At 49.9% G+C, this 17325-nt stretch overlaps 1 protein-coding gene across 2 annotated transcripts; it reads left to right on the top strand.

Moving 5' to 3' along the window:
- The first annotated feature begins 5357 nt into the window (after positions 1-5357).
- LOC116273299 (ATP-dependent 6-phosphofructokinase, platelet type-like) lies at positions 5358-17082 on the top strand. Of its 2 annotated transcripts, none has more exons than XR_004181691.1 (2): positions 5358-5548; positions 16357-17082. XR_004181691.1 is itself a non-coding variant. In XM_031662273.1 (2 exons), the coding sequence occupies exons 1-2, from the start codon at positions 13679-13681 to the stop codon at positions 16373-16375; spliced, it is 297 nt and encodes a 98-aa protein (XP_031518133.1). In that variant the 5' UTR covers positions 13618-13678; the 3' UTR covers positions 16376-17082. The 2 variants fall into 2 exon arrangements, 1 of the variants encoding a protein (XP_031518133.1); XM_031662273.1 differs by lacking the exon at positions 5358-5548 and adding an exon at positions 13618-13956.
- The last annotated feature ends 243 nt before the right edge of the window (positions 17083-17325 follow it).

Here is a 17325-nt window from a genome sequence, read left to right as displayed (position 1 = left end):
TTTATAATTGCCAAAACTAGAAAGGAACTAAGATGTGCTTCAGTAGGCGAATGATAAACTGTGTTATGTCAGAACTGGATATTCAGCACCATAAAAGAACTGGAACTACCAAACCATGAAAAGACACGGATCTTGAAACGATACGCTAAGTGAGTCTCCAATCCGGAAAAAGGCCACCAGCTGTCCGAAGTCCAACTATTAGGATAGTGGGAGAAGGTAAAGCTAGGGAGACAGTAAATGGTCAGCAGCTGTGGTTTTTGGGAAGGAGGGATGAATGGGAGGAGCATAGGGGATGTAGTGTAGCTTACCTGCGGGCTTCCAGAGGGGATCCATGCCGCTCCACATTCAGGAAACCCACAGAGTGAGCAGCAGCAGGCCAGCCTCGCGAGCTGCGGGACCGCGGTGGTGCCGTTGATGCGTGGTCTGCCGTATCACAGACGCAAGGCTGGTCCGGGTAGGGCAGGAGAACATGAAGGCCTGCCTGTGCTGGGAAGCTAGAGATATGTGGAGGACTCTGTATCCTCTCCTATGATCTTGCTGTGAACTGAAAAAACTGCTTCTTTAAAAACATCTCTGAAAAGGAAACAAAGCAGCCAGACAGCATCTGTGTGAAGGTGTGGCCTGAGTTCTACGCCAGGATTTCCTGTTAGAATACACCTATCTAAATCATTCAGAAGTTAAACCCTTTACTAAGTAACCTACCACAAAGTTAATTACAGCATCAGCTGAGCACCACAGGATAGCCAGGATCCTGCATACTGACCGCTTCTCCAGGTGAGCCGTGCCAGTAGAGAAGAAGTGAGATCTGGTAAGCCTGTGGCAGGACGCAGGATGATTTTTTCCCACACCAGCTCTTTCCTTATCACTGTGGTCTTCATAGGACTCAGGTGGCCAGGAGTCCCCTACTCTGGGGCACCAGAAACCAAAGGCTGCTCCTTGAATCCCCATGTCTGAGGCCTCAGGAGGTACTGGGTTGTTGGGTGCAGTTCCCTTATTTGCTACCCAGTGGAATTGGCCTGCATTTCTGGTTGTTTTTAAGAGCTGATGCTTGAGCTGCTGAAATCACAATGATATTGATTTACCTGTAGCAGAAATGGAATTTGAGCTCAAGACGAAAATGTCTCAAGCTCAGGCACTGATATATACACACATTTCCAGGAAAAGTCCAGGATTTAAACACTTCTTTGATCTTTTTCTAATATCTACCTGTCATATTTCCGAATGATAGATTTGAGGACTAAATTTTTGAGTGTCTGAATCTACCTGAATTTAAAACCCTTACATCAAATGTAACAAACTGAATGTAGCCAACAGTGCATGCTTTTCTTATAAGTATTGATTTAAAAAATATATAAAACACATATATTCATGAACATGCAGATGGGGCAAACATCTTTGTTTTCTGAGAAGTACGTAAATTTTAAAAGCCATAGTCTTATAACTTTTTAGTTTCCAACTTAATTGCACTAAAGTGAAAGTTTGGCGTGCTGCTAAGACTGACAGCAGCAGAAGAGGAGATCCTGGGCCAGTGCAGGCTCTTGGGAGCAGTGGGAGGAGTGCCCGAGGAGCTGGTGTGGTGGAGGCAGAGCAGGGAGGTGGCTCAGGCAGGCCAGGACGGCCTCAGGGGGACAGGTGGCTCAGCCAGTGAGAAAGGGCTCACATTTCCTGAGAGCCCTTGTCTCGCCTCCACAGAAACCCAGACTCCTTCCCAACTGGGATGTGACGAGTAAAAGTGGTTACTTTCCTAGAAAGGAAGCCAGTGGATATAGAATTTTTTTGTATGCAGAAATTATTTACATTTGTTTCTAACTTTATCCTTTTTTTCCTTCGCCTTTAGTGTCTAGTAATCCCTTGCAGGTAATGCTAATATCTTAGAGCTGCATTTGGAAGCCACTGCCACCCTGATGACTTTGGTGGTGTCTGGAGGTTCTGGGTCCAGAGCATGGCCTCTGCCGAGTGCTGCCTGCCGAAGGCCCGTGGGGAAATCCTCCTGTAAGCTCGCTGACCCCAGCAGTCTTGGTTCAGAAACCTTGGACTCTGAGACTTCAAGCAGAGCCTCTAAATTTTCTTTTCTATTTTAATGTCTCCCCATCCACCGCATTAGCTTCTAGAGCTGGGTGGTGCTGTTGGAATGGGTGGGGTGCTCTTGGTTCTGGGAGAAGTATGGCGAGCCTGATAGAGTTTCCTACTCGCCATGGTGCTCTAAGATGAGTGGTTCTTTGCGAAGTAACTGGCTGTGGGCCCACTCTCTCAGCTGCAGGGTGGCTGTGGGTGTGCGCTCAGGCTACCGCCCCTCCCTGCCAATGGCACTCCGCGAGGAGCAGGGGATATGTGCTCTGAGACCAGCCATCCGTTTGTAACCAGACACAGAGCAGTGCTGGGAGATACAGACTGGGCTGCGTCTGTCCCCAATGAGCCTGTGTGCCCTTGAGAGGCCTGCCTCTGCCGATCCAGACTCCAGCCTGGCTGCAGCACTGGCTGGCCAAAAGGCCGCACCCATTGTCCATCTGAAATGGTCCCATTTCGCGCCTCACAGGCCAGCCGCCCACCGGACCTCCCTGCCAGGACGGAGGCCCCTGCACAAAGGTGTATGGAGGGGGCCTATTTTCACGCCTAGTCCAATGCCACGTGGGGCCAGTGCTCAGGAAACATGTGCTATTGTGGGTCAGCCATTGAGTTCATAAACTTGGAGAAAACTCAGCAGTGCAGGCTTCTGCATGACCCGGCCCAGCCTCGGGTTTCTGAATTTCTTTCCATGACATCCTCTTCATCCGGCTGACCCTGTCCCCTCACACTATTGGCAGCTTCAGAGCCTCAGCCTTCCCTCCCAGGCCCCTGGTGGCTGGGTAGAAGCTAGTGGCTGGCAGACCCTACAACCAGTAGATCATGGTGCCAACGGCTTGGGCCTGCTCACAGCCAAGGACTCCAGTGCACAGCTGATCAAAAGGCCTTGGGCTGGTAGAGGGTGGAGCATGGATTGAAGGATAATTCGTAAAGCAGAAGGAAATGGGCGTGCTGGATGGGCAACTGGACAAGTTCACAGAGCCTGGGTTCCGCGCTGCAGAGCTGGCAGGTGGGGAACCCGGTGACACGCCACCGCAAGTAAGCGGGCAAAGCCGTTTAGACCGAAGAGGCTGGCTGTCTAAAACGATCCTCCTTTTCTTAATTCAGTAACTGCTGGCTTACTGGGTGGGGAATGAGATCTGTGGTGCTATGGTAGATGAGGGGATTTTAATTTAAACTCTTTCTAAGGAGCAGCCGCTCTGTGGTAATGCGGAAGCATCAGCCATCTCAGGCAGCTCCAGGGTAGCCGTAGTAACGCGCACCACTGACTGGAGTGGCTTATGAACAACAGGAATTTCTCACAGTTCCCAGAGGCTGGAAGGCGAACTCAGGGCGCCGCGACAGGTAATTCTGGTGTGGCCCCTCTCGGTTCACACACTAATTCCTCTGGCCCCGGACACAAGTGGGAGGGTGATGGATTTGCTGGGCTCCTTTCTGGAGGCACAAACCCCATTCATGGGCCCTCCAGCCTGGTTCCATCACCTCCCAAAGATCTCCCGCGACAGCATCCTATTTCTTTGAAGGTGATTTAACCCCGTGCTCGGGGATACAGGCAGGCAGTTCAACCATCACTCTCTTTGTATTTCTGACTCACTAATAACGCCTGTTTCCAATGACAGAGCCTGTAAGTATGTAATAAGTACATCGGGGTAAGGACAGCTGCCAGGGGAGGTGCAAGAATGGGGTTTCGTGTCAGTCGGATGCTGCTTTCTGCACATGCTGTACTCTGTGAAGCTATCCCGGCAACACTTTGCTCTCTACACGATCGGCAAGCGGGGCAGCTGACGTGCTGCCGCCGCGAGCGCTTCGGGAACCGATGGGCAGCAGAGAAGGAAAGAGGCCACGCAATCTTTGGGGCCGCAAAGCACCAGGCGTCTGTCTCAGGAAACTCTTTCACACCTGTGACTGTGCAGGAGACTGAGCCGACCGGGCTTTTGCTGGCTAGGTGTGGGTTTCATGCAGGTGATCATCAGGGTGTGTTTTTCTCATGGGGAATACTGTTCCTTAACCTCTATCCTCACTCCTAATTGTTTCTGTGCCTAGCAGAAATCCATGCTGCATCTCTTTGATAGGAAGCACTGTGTTTTTCCTATCGAGGTGTAGGAATAGCACGATTTGGCTCACGTCAAAATACTTTGCAGTGAAGCTGAATGCCTGAGTGTCACAGGACTGTCTTGTTAAAAAGCACCAGATGGGAAAGGCTACTGGTTAATAGAGACTTTTTACATTAGCACAGAGAGGGTGGCTTTTGAGACAAATTCAGTGTAACATTGGTGTGTTTGTGAGTCGTCAAAGGGACCATCTCTCTTCTGGTGACACATGTTTTCTGGTATTGGTTTTGTTCTGAAAAAGGATGAGTGGCATTTGGTAGAGTCATTCCAAAATTCACCTGGAAGGCATCCCCATGGTACCTTGTTTTCTCCTGACATTCTGGGCACCACGAGGAATCATTCCTGTCTTCACCACTAGCAGGAGACTTTTCCTGAGCACCTGCTCCTCTTTGGCATTGTGGATGTGAAGGGGTCAGAGTGACCCTGTCTTCATGGAGCTTTCAGACACCACGGGGACAGTGTGGCATGAGTGTCAGGCTCGGGTGGGACGGAGGCTTTCCCCAGAAAACAGCTGCGGATTCCAGAATGGCCCTCGACCCCTCCTCCCTCTGTTCCTCCGCATCATATCTGAATTAAGGCTGTTCTATCATAGTGGGGCTGTCATGTTAACTGGAAGTGTGCTTTTGTTCTGGGCAGTAAATAAATCAATAGTACGTTTACCAAGGACAGCGAGGTTTGATTTGCTGAATCCAGTGGGGAAAAGGAGAAGGGGCTTGCCTGGGTGGGGACTGGTTTGAGCACACACCATTCTTGGTGCCATCACTTTCTGCAGCTGAACCCTGCATACGTGGCCCATTAATCTTGCCAGTCCGGTGTTACTGGGCCCTGGAGTTTCTGTGTGCTGATGGCAACTGTTGACTATTGTGTTTAGAGAGGAGGATAGAACTTTATTGTGTCAAAATTAGATGATAACCATTACCATGTGATTGCTTGGGTTGGTTGGGGCCGGGGATGCTCACAGCCTTTCCTGAGGGCTAAGTTCTTGTTTGAGACAGTCTGACTTTGTTGCCCAGGCTGCAGTGCAGTGGAGCCATCTTGGCTCACTGCAACCTCCGCTTCCTGGGTTCAAGCAGTTCTCTCTGTCTCAGCCTCCTGAGTAGCTGGGATTATAGGTGTGTGCCACCACGCTTGGTTAATTACAAAAATGTTTAATACAGGCAGGGTTTTGCCATATTGGCCAGGCTGGTCTTGAACTCCTGATCTCAAGTGATCGGCCCACCTTGGCCTCCTAAAATTCTGGGAATGCAGGCTTGAGCCACTGAGCCCAGCCCGATCCTGACATCTTCTAAAGCTGCCTTCATGAACCAAAAGCCAGTCTATGTTTGAAAATCAGGCTTGAAGAGCCTAGGAGGAGAGGGACATACTTCAGCTAAGTAAGTAGCTATGCATATGTTTAAAATGTGGGCCAAAACCTACCCCAAATGTTAACTCTTCTGCTTTGTGTTTTGTATCCATTTATGGTTATTCTTTCAGTATTATGATTTTTAAAGATTCTTTTGATAATTATGGACGAATTACTATTAAAACTGAGCTGCATTTGTAACACTTCAAAGAACTAATTGGATGACATTATTTTTCTCGGACGCGTTTTGGATAGTTACATAATTAATATTTATCTCTTTGCCGGAAATCTTTTTTGTTCCCCCAGAACAGAAACCTTTGCGGAAAGTGCTGATTCACTATGTGACAATCAATGTTTGAATGTGAGAACAAGATCGTGTATTTTTGGGATAATTCTTGCTTAATAGTGATAATGCTAAGTGTTAAAATAATGGAACAATTTGTTTCTTCGAAAATTACTATTCGCCTGCTCACCAGGTGGGAGCTGATGAGAACGTGGATGTAAAAATTAAATTGTATTTAGCTTGTATAAAATAAGTTTAAAAAAAAAGCTTTTTTGTTTTGTGCTACTACTGAAGTTGCTCAGCTGTGGAAATGAGGTTATTGCAGGCACCTAGAATTGTATCTCCTTCACTTCCACGATGGGAAGAAATTCTCCAACAAGCACAGGAATCTGACTTTCTGATACTGAGACTCCTAGGCATGAAGTCCCATGGAAGGGGTGGTGATTACGTGAGCGTTGGCGTTGATGTGGGCATCCTCCAAGCCGGACGCGGGAGCAGGGATACGTAAGCATTGGCGCGGATAACTCTCCGCCAGTGCGTGAGTAGGGATAGGAGCGCTATGTTGATGTGGGCATCTCCAAGCCAGGAGCAGGAAGGCAGAGAACAGGCCCTCAGGAGCCATGAGAAAATAAAGTGTTGGCAGCAGTGCCTGTGGCTGGTGTCAGGGCTAGGAAGAGGTGCATGGAGGAGCATGTGCCAAGGCAGCCTTGAACCCACAGTCCCTGTGGTCCCCTGCAGTCCCTGCAGGCAGTGAGGTTCTGGTCTGGGTAGGGGACGGGACGCCACACGGGAGCAGCCCATGACAGCCTTGACTTAGCTGCCTCAGAACTCTGGTGGACGTTGCAAATGGCCCCACAGGGTTGTAGTGCACATTCCTCCGACAGAAAGAAGATGCTTGGAACTGTTCCAGGCACGAAGCCAGTGCCCTGTGAACAGTGGCCGCTGCTGTCGTGACTGAGTGCCGTCCAACTGGGGGCATTTGCTCTGCTCAGTTCACTTAATTGGGCCAGGAATGAGGTTGCCCTGCCTTCAACAAGCTTGGCGCATTGAACGAGGACTCAGTTGATAATATACTCTGTAAATACGCTCTCCTGGCTAGAGTGAGCAAAGCCCAGGGAGCGGGTGGTTCTCCAGTATTAGCCAGGTGTTTGTGGTGGGGCCAGCTGTGCGGCTGCCAGAGCGAATGTGACCAGGAAGCCTCTGTCCCCCCGGAGGTGGCCTGCGTTCCTGTTACACGTGCTGTAGGCAGAAGGTGGGCGCTGCTAGGGAACTTGCTCATGTTCCTGTTTTCTGATTGGAAATTCAAGGTTTCTGAGCATCCTACATCGAATTTGTACATTGCTGAGACTGTACACATTTCAACACTTGTGTTTTTTTTTTCTGCTTTTCGGATCTACACAACCTGGCATTTGGCCGTGGCTTCCAGGACAGGCTGGATGCAGAGTGAAGTCCTCTCTGCACTGTGGATGTTTGCAGATGTCTTTTTGTATAAACTTTGTTTTTCTTGAGACTTTTAATTGCCATGCACATAACTCTACCAGTTACAGTCGTAAGCTAACATAGGTTTTTGGTTTTACTTGGATGAACGTTTAACATTTGCATGCTGGATGTGGCGGTGGAGGTCATTTATCTGCTTTTCATTTCCTTCTTGGTTATACTTAGTGACTTTCAGGTAAGGTGTGGAAGGCGTGGTACAGGGTGAATTGCAGGTCACACTGTGGCACAGTGGACGAGAGACGCGGGCTGCGGTGGTGTGCACAGTGCATGAGAGAAAAGAGACTTCCATCCTCAAGGGAAACACACAACAATTTAGAAAACTGATGATCTAGCTTACATGAGGTCCAACAAATTCAGTTTGCAAAGTTTAACTTCTAAGTTAATTTAGTAATTTTTCCCCTAAGTCATGAAGTTAGTAGCTTATGTTCAAATATATTTCTTTTGTCTAAAGCAAGTCATAAATTCTAAAATGAATGACTAAACATGTAATAATTTAGGCATACAGCACCTGAAGGGAAAACTGCCAGTATGCTAAAATATTGGATACAGATGCTTAAAAAATATAATGTAGCATTCTTCCAATGCATGTGCTTTTAGCATGTAACTTGGTGAGTGGTTTTGAGCTATGTTTGTAGGAATATGTATCTTTGAATACTTCAGGGCACCACTGCAGATGTGTGCGTGAGATGTGTAAATACTGAATGTTGTTCTCCCTTCCCTTAAATGAAAAGCATTAGCTCCCTTTTTTTAAATTTTTATTTATTTATTTTTATTTTTGGAAGTGGACTCTTGCTCTTGTTGCCCAGGCTGGCATGCAGTGGTGCAATCTCGGCCCACTGCAACTTCTGCTTCCCGGGTTGAAGTCATTCTCCTGTCTCAGCCTCCTGAGTAGCTAGGATTACAGGCACCCACTACCATGCCCGGCTAATTTTTGTATTTTTATTAGAGATGGGGTTTTGCCATATTGGCCAGGTTGGTCTCAAACTCCTGACCTCAGGTGATCTGCCCACCTCGACCTCCCAAAATGCTGGGATTACAGGCGTGCGCCACCGTGCCTGGCCAGTTCCCTTCTGTACTGATTTATACAGTTTTTGCTTTTTTTTGAGAGGTGGTCTCACTCTGTCGCCCAAACTGGAGTGCAGTGACGCAAACCTTGGCTGACTGCAGCCTTTACCTCCTGGGCTCAGGTGGTCCTCCCATCTCAGCTTCCTGAGTAGCTGGGAATAGACACATGTCACTACGCCCAGCTAATTTTTTTTTTTTTTTTTTTTTTTTGGTATTTTTAGTAGAGACAGGGTTTTGCCATGTTTTCCAGGCTGGTCTCAAACTCCTGGGCTCAAGCGATCTGCCCGCCTCGGCCTCCCAAACTGCTGACATTACAGGCTATGAGCACCACATCTGGCACAGTTTTTGTTTTTTTTTTTTTGTCCTTCCAGGATTAGAAGTCGATTTTCAGAAAACCCTTCACACTTGGAAACTTAATTTTCCATAATAATATGCCTCTAGGATAAAAACAAGACAGAAACAAAGAAGTATGTGTGGACTGCAGTTAAAAATTTTCAACACAACATAGTTTACGAGAGGTGCTTTACAAAGAGCAGGAGGCCCATTCAGTGCCTTCCAGGCATTGGCAATGGTGGTCTGTGGTCGACCCTAAAGTGTGCAGCGTCCTGAGATGTGATCGTGGTGCTCACGCTTTTACCGAGGGCCTCGCAGGAGTACCGGAGGCGGCTCTTCTGCAGGCGGCCAGCCAGGCGACAGCTGCTGGAGAAGGAACAAACGGTAGAAGACAGACGTACACGGTGTTATTGTGGCAGAGAGGTTAAAAGCAGGCTCACTTTGTTCAAGTTTTAAATAACTAATAATGAAGTCCTTAAATATGTATTGCGTTTCTGGATTTTACAGCAGTTGTGGGTGTGTCTATCTCTCCAGCTCCCGTTCGGGTGCTCCCTGTGAAGAGAGCTCAGAGACGCCACCTTTCCTTGTTGAGGTGACAGTGTCTGGAGAGGTGTGAACCCCGTGGTGGGGGGTGACTGACCTAGGGGGAGGCTCGGTCAGCGTGGGGATCCACCCCCACTCCACGTTCCTGTAGGGAATCCACACTTGTAAGTCTTTATGATATGGGTGAAAGGAACCTGGAAGAGGTGTTATTTTTTAAGAAGTGCCATGCTCTTTTTTCCTCATTCTTCTCCGTGTTTAAGCAGCATTGAAGGATAAGGCACTACTAGCATGTTGGTTTGGAAACGATCTTGTTGGTTATTTTACGTTGAATCTGATATTAAGGTTGCTTGGTAACAGAAGTTTTCCTTTAACAACATGGGACTCTGTTGAATCTGTTGTCCCATTGGCTGAGCCTTCTGAAGTCAGTGCGGTGGCAGCTGAAGAGGCCGCTTCCCCTTGGAGGAAGCGGCTGGATTGGCAGGAGGCACCGCCCTCGACTGAGGGAGTGAGGCCGGTTTGCAGGGACCCCACATGGCACCTGCGGCTCTCTCCTGCCCCCTGCTGGCTGGCCAAGCAGCCTCGCGACAGTGTGCTCAGTGTGAATGTTCCCTGGGGCAGGCCAAGGCTTTTGTTCCAGAAACACTGACTTCAGAAACGGCGGCCGTGTGCGTTGAGCATGGCTTACGTGTGTCTTAAACCCCTTGAACAAAGCAAGTTGATGTTTCAAATGCAAGAAACATCATTTCCTCCCATTGCTTTCTTTCATTTATTTTAGCAGTGTGTTTCTTCTGTGCTAAGAATGAGCCAGATTTCCCCATCACCCTTTGCTAGCTTGGCTTTATGTCAGTCACACTGGCCAGAACAGGGTAAATTTTTTAGCTTCTCTGCCTTAGGAAGAACCTGTCTTTATTGATTAAAAGTGAGAGGATATATCCAGTCCTTGGGGTCGTGTTTCTATCCCCGCGAGACTAGGCTAGTGGTGAGCACCATTTCTCTGGAGCCTGCCTCTCCCGCCTGCGTTGAGTAGCGAGGCTGCAGAAAGGGGTTTGAGTGCCTGGTACGTACGAGCTCTGGGACAGAGCCGTGCCCACTGGGGGCCGCTGCCTGGAACCACAGCCTTCCTGGTGAGACCAGAGGTTCTTTAGAGAGCCGAGATCATGCCCTCCTGGGCAGGCAGTTTCACCAACATGTGCTTTGGGAGGAGTGGATTCTGCTGGGTCATGGGCGTGGTGCTGACACCTCGCATGGTGGGTTCCTCTGGTCCCTGGATAAGCTGACCCAGAGAGGGTCCTCAGCTGCAGACGGGACGGTGGCCACCTTGGCATGTGGGGTCAATGCCAGTGGCTTGGCTGGTGCCTCCTGGGAGAGCAGCTGGCTCACTCTTAGATGTTCACGGCCCAAACCAGCTCCAGAGTTTTGCGTGAAACTCCCAGCCCTGTTGGAGACTCCTAGTTCAGCTTGGCACAGAACTCGAGAACAGCAGTTCTGTTCCCGGTTCTTCCTTCAGAACTGAGTTCCAGTGCAGGGAAGGGAGCCGAGGTTTGAGGTCGGCTGCAGCCTCCTGTGTCTCCCACGAGCTGAGGACCATCTCTCCTGGGCTTCTCCCCTGGGTCGCAGGTTCCCTGGGATGCTGTGCTGGCCTTGCAGAGGTTGGCAACGTACTGCTCCATGGACTTCCTTGGGCCCCGCTGACTCCTCTTCACTGAATGTTGTTAGGTCCGCCATCGCTGGCTTTGTTTCTCCTTTTTAGCAGCTTCTAGATGTCCAGCCGGAACACTGTAGGCAGGCAGGGCCACGCTTGTGATCGGCCGCCTTGTTGTCAGTGCTACTTTGACTAATTGCCTGAGGCACGGCCAGAGGGACTTGCTATTTTTAGAAGCTAATTCGGCTTAAGATGCCATCTAGGTAATGAGAGAGTTCGGGAAAGCTGTATCTGAGCTCCAGCAAAGGTGGACTCTTCCGTCCCAGCTGTCACTGCGTTTACACTCAGAGGAGCACACGGTCGGGGGCGTGGCTCAGGTGTCAGGGCTGCGCTGTTCCACGCATCCACAGCAGCAGCCTGGCGGGAGCAGGACTCAGACATTCTGGGGCACAAATCAGCCTCTTGGGAGAGCTGCTTACCTGCAGAATTCTTTTGCCTTTAAGCGGTTGATGTCATTCTTTGAATGAGTGACAGTAATTCCCCACCTCAGGGTGGGCTGCGGGGGAGATTCAGTTGGAAAAATAACCCATGAGGCTTTGTGCCTCTGGGGGTCCTGATGCCCCACCCACATTTTCCTTCCCATGCCCGGGATTCTCTAAGACAAAGGGCAAGTCTTAAAGCCTTACAGCATCCTAAGTCTTAGATCACAATTAGAGAGAGACCCAGGTGGAACAGTGAAACACTCAGAATGCTGCACTGGCCCTTCAAGAAGGCAGTTGTGGGCTCTTTGGACCCTTGATGGGTTTCTGTCCTCTGTCCTCTGTCCTTCCTAAGCACAAAGACGGGAATTCTTCCCATTGCCTGTTTCTCTCCCCATCTCGGCTTCTACGCAATGCAAAGTGGCCCGCTAACTAGAGCCCATGTTCACTTTTGAATACATCAACCAATTATTTTGGGAGGAAAAGAATCTGCCAAAGAAACGAAGTATAGGTTGGAATGGTTTAATCAAGCCTGTGTTTATTCAACAAAGTGCGCTTTTAAATTTCATCCGAAGTACTCAAGTGAAAATTTCCCAGTGGGTGTTAAACTTTGGTGCACAGACTCTCATGTGGCTCCCAGTCTCAAGTCCACACCCCCACTTCATGCTTTTACTCTTGGCTGAGTCCCATGGAGGCCGGTTAGGGAATCCTGCAGGATCAGCCCTTGACCAGGACGGCTGGCTGGCTGGCTGGCTGGAGAATACTGTGCTTATGTCATTCAGAGACAAGCATTTCTTGAGCGCCTGCTGTAGGGGCTCGGCCGGGTCCTGCTGATGGTGCAGTGGTGTAAGCCCAGCCCACAGTTCCTGCCCTCATGGAATTTGCAGCCTAGTGAGGACTGCAAGTCAAATAACCACGAGGTAACTGCAGGGAGAGACACCGGGGTGATTTCTATGAAGAGAGGACATGGGGTGCCCCGAGAGCCCCTGACAGAGGGAACTTTGTGGTCCTAGAAACCAGGCGGCGTTTTCCTGAGGAAATGGCATTTCCCTCTGGGTCAGAGCTGAGGAAGGTGCCTGTGTGTGTCCCGTGGCCGCTGTGACCCTGACCACACACCTGGGGCTGGAAAATAATACTCACTCTCCCACAGCTCTGGAGGGCAGGAGCCATGGGCTGAGGCCAGAGTGTTTGCTCCAGGAGAGTCCCTCGTGGCCCATTCAGGTGCCCAGAGCTGGGGGCCTTGCATACCTTGTTCCGTGGCGCCGCCTCCTCCCATGTGGGTGTGCAGCATCCTGCTCCAGGGCCTCTGCACCACTCATCTGCCGATGCAGGTGGTGGCACTTAGGGTCCACCTGGGTAGTCCTCAGGATTCACCTTTATCACCGCATGAGGGAACATTCCCAGGTTCCAGGGATTAGGACCGGGATTCCTTTGGGGGCTGCTCTCCCGCCCACCACTGTACTTGAATGCACACAGTGGCCAGCATATCCAGAGGCCACATGGGGACCTGAGGTGGCTGGATCTAGAGTGACACCTGGTATCAGAAGCAGGTGGGGCCAGGGATTCCAGAGAAAGGCTTGACGTGTACTTGAAGTGAGCAAAGGGTTTTGAATGAACCAAGAACTGGATCAGATTTATGTTTTTTATAGATGGGTCTCCAGTCTGTGTGAACAGATTGGAGGGGGCCAGGGTGGGAGCTGAGGCCCAGGCAGAGGCTTTGCAGAGTGCCAGGAGAGGGCGCTGTAGCCCGGACTGAAGTGTGGGTGGGAAGGCGGCCGATGCATTTCTCTGCTGTTTTTCTCCCCGCTGAGCTTGGGTCCTCGTGGAGGGCGGATGGCAGACATTTCACTTGGGGACCTGATGCCTATGCATCCGAAAGACTCCCCAGGCGCCTGGGTCTAAGAACCACCGTCTGCCTTTGAGTAGAGTTTCTATAAACGTAACATTCACCGATGGATGGAAGATGGCCACAGCTCTAAAATCACAGGGAGCTTTAATGGAAGAAAATTAGAAGATCACAGCTGTTCCCATGAACTAAACTGGCAGGTGAGAGCCCCCTAACTTCTCAGCTCATACCTAACGGTGTCCGTGTCTGGTGAAAGCTGCTTCAGCAGGGACAGAGAGCAGCGTGGAGTGAGCTGGCTTGTGGGGTCGTCTTTTCAGTCTCCTCCTATGGGGCCTGGGAGAAGGGAGCGGCAGATGGCCAGGCCCCCACCACAGGTCATTGAGGTCACCTCCAGGTGGCTTCCGCGGTGGGTGCATGTTCACACCCACTCTGAGGGCACATCCCAGCTGCTGCACATCCTTCAACCCTGTGCGATGCTGGGACCACATGCTCAGGTGCAGTGGGGGGCCTTGCTGCACTCGTCAGGGAGCTCTGGGATGGTGGGTGCACCCTGGCCCTGGGGTGGAGTGACTGATCTCTGTGACCAAACCTGCAACCACATCAAGCAGTCTGCCAGCGGCACCAAGCAGCGCGTGTTCATCATCAAGTCCATGGGCGGCTACTGTGGCTACCTGGCCAACATGGGGGGCTCACGGCTGGAGCCGATGCCGCATACATTTTCGAAGAGCCCTTCAACATCAGGGATCTGCAGGTATGTGACGGGGGCTGGCCTTGGGGGACCGTCCCCTTTGGATCCACTCTGTGCTGTGGAGTGAAACATCGCATCTAGGGTGGTTTGCTTTCCGAGGGGACATGGAGACGGAGGTGCTACAGAACATGCCATGCTTGATGCCCTTCGCATTGCCCAGGTGCCTCTCCCGTGTGTCAGGTGACGGCGGACGTGCCTGGTTGAGGCCACCTTCTAGTCTCTTGTGAAACACGAACTTGTTTTTTTTGATGTAGTCTGTTGTGTAGTTAATGTTTTCTCACTTCTGTCACAAACGATTTGAGCACCTCCGCTGACAGTCACCACCCACGTCTGCGACTGGCTCTGAAGCTTGCTGCAGCTTCTTTTAAATCTTGAGGCCTCTGATGCTGCGTCTGCCTCTAAACTGACACACACGGCCGTGGTTTTTTGGCATCTGTGGCTCTTTTAGTGGAAGAGTGTCACCGAGCCCGGGGTCTGCCCCTGCTTGGATGGCACAGCAGAATCCAGGCCTGGACCCTGCAGTGTTCAAAGTTGCTAAACTCCATGCAGGATGACAGGCCTTGGCAGATAAAATGCAACTTGAACAATTGTCTTTAGTTAGTTATATAAATAAATATATAATGTTATATATTGCTCTGCAATCCAGGCTGGAATGCAGTGGCATGATCCCGGCTCACTGCAACCTCCGATTCCCAGGTTCAAGCAATTCTCCTGCCTCAGACTCCCGAGTAGTTGGGATTACAGGCGCGTGCCACCATGCCCAGATAATTTTTGTATTTTTAATAGAGATGGGGTTTCACCATGTTGGTCAGGCTGGTCTCGAACTCCTGACCTCGTGATCTGCCCATCTTGGCCTTCCAAAGTGCTGGGATTACAGGCATGAGCCACTGTGCCTGGCACCATTGTCTTTTAAAAGGTTAGGATGTTACTTGTTTCTGAACCAAGTAGATCAAGTAAAAAGGGCCTTGGTGTTGTCACTAATTATGTGACATGTGAATCACGAATTTCTTCACTGTGTCAAATTAAATACTTGTGGAGGCATTCACTTCATCACAATGTTTCTGTCAGCGGTGGGTCCCATAAGATGATATTGGAGCTGCCCCAAACAGGTGCACTGTTAATTATCTTTTATACAAAGATTATATATATTAAAAAACATATATGTTATATACATATATATATAAATTTTTTTAACTGTGCTTTTCTACATCTAGACATGTTTAGATACACAATTGCCTGCAGTATTCAACAGTCCCAGACATTTAGGTTTGTAGTCAGGAACAACAGATACGCGGCAGGCCCTGCCTACTGGGTTTGTGAGAGTTCACTGTAGAATGTTTGCACAAGGCTCAAGTCACCTAGCAATGCATTTCTCAGAACATATTCCCCTGTTATGTGACTCATGACCGTATTTCAGAAATCTGTCCAAAGATCCTGCCTCACCAGCATTCAACCTGGCAAGAGCTTGAGAAGAGAAATTATGATTTGTTGTTGTTGTTGAGATGGAATCTTGCTCTGTCACCCAGGCTGGAGTGCAGTGGCACAATCTCAGCTCACTGCAATTTCAGCCTCCTGGCTTCAAGTGATTCTCCTGCCTCAGCCTCCCAAGTAGGTGGGACTACAGCACCCGCCACCATGCCTGGCTAATTTTTGTATTTTTAGTAGAGACGGGGTTTCACCATGTTGGCCAGACTGGTCTCAAACTCTTGACCTCAGGCAATCTACCCACCTTGGCCTCCTAAAGAGTAAAGAGTTGGGATTACAGGCGTGAGCGACTGCGCCCAGGCTCCTACTTTGTGAAATTCTGCCACCGTGCCCAGTGACAGATTGATTAGATGTAAAAATCTCCATTTTCTTAGGATGAGTCATTAGAGAATTACCTCCCCTTGCAATCCTCCCAAGATGATCTGATGTAGGATGTTACTCTTTTCTAAGACAATCTGTTCCTTAAGAAATCTGTGTGGATGAGAGTTTACAAAATTATCTGGTCAGACACTGTTCGTCAGGCCATCATAGGAGATTCCATATAAAGGCCACAGGTCGCTCTTTTCCTCTAAGAGCGCCGAGAGAACATCGTCATGAAAATAAATAAGGAACAATACAGCCATGAATGAGCACTAGGCCAGTCACGGAATTATCATCTTCAGAGGGACCCTGTTGATTCTGGAAGGCGTTTCTAGTGGCCGCCGTGAGGGCTGCTCACCGTGCCCTGCGCTCAGCATTCATCGCTGCAGACGTGCTCTCCCCGCCTGGGGGAGGCTCCCCGAGACCCGAGCCGTGAGAGCTTGCAGCCTCCTGGCCAACTCACCACCACGTGTGGTTGGTACTTCCTGCCCTGCAGGGCCTGGTACACAGTAGGTGCTTAGCAGTTTATTGTCTGATTAACAAAATACTCTTTTCCAGTCCAATGTGGAGCACCTGACGGAGAAAATGAAGACCACCATCCAGAGGGGCCTTGTGCTCAGGTGAGTGAGAGACCAGGGCTGATCTTACGGTCACTGTCACACCGCGGTTCTTAGATTCTGGTCTGTGACTTTGGGCTGGATGAGTGGTCATTTCTTTGCCGCTGGAGTGCACTACACACTGAGCAGATGCAGAAGAGAGTGGTGGTGCGTTGCTCTAAAGACTTGCCCGCATTTACACATCTCACAATCATTTCTCTAATTAGCACCTGATGTTTATGAAGGAAGAAGGAAATACAGTCATCCCTCTTAGCCTCAGGGAATGTGTCCCAAGACTCCAGTGGGTGCCTGAACCTGGGGATAGTACCTGCCCCCTGTATACATGAGGGGGTGGGTGCTGATAACCATCTGATAACCAAGGCGGCTACTGAGTGACTCAGGGGCAGGAAGCACAGACATCATGGAGACGTTAGGGCACAGGGATGATTCGCGTTCTGGGTGGGACAGAGCAAGACAGCACAAGATTTCATCACTCCCTGTTAGCTGGGCTTAGGTGAAATCGACATCCTGTGTCGGTTTGTTGTGTCGCATATGTTGTCACTATACAACAAAATGATCTGGAGTATATGCATACTCCCAGTTAGCTGGGAGACTTTTTTTTTTTTTGACAGTCTTGCTCTGTTGCCCAGGCTGGAGTGCAGTGGCACAATCTTGGCTCACTGCAACCTCCACCTCTTCCAGGTTTAAGAGATTCTCCTGCCTCAGCCTTCTGAGTAGATGGGAGTACAGGCGCCCACCACCATGCCCAACTAATTTTTGTATTTTCAGTAGAGATGGGGTTTCACCGCATTGGCCAGGCTGGTCTCAAACTCCTGACCTCAGGTGATTCGCCCACCTCAGCCTCCTAGAGTGGTGGGATTACAGGCGTGATCCCCACCGTGCCCAGCCAAAAACATCTAAACTTTTAAGT

Source organism: Papio anubis, unplaced genomic scaffold (assembly GCF_008728515.1).
Source record: "Papio anubis isolate 15944 unplaced genomic scaffold, Panubis1.0 scaffold527, whole genome shotgun sequence".
NCBI lineage: Eukaryota > Metazoa > Chordata > Mammalia > Primates > Cercopithecidae > Papio > Papio anubis.
Note: the sequence above shows the minus strand (reverse complement) of the source record. Positions and strands in the feature narration are given on the sequence as shown.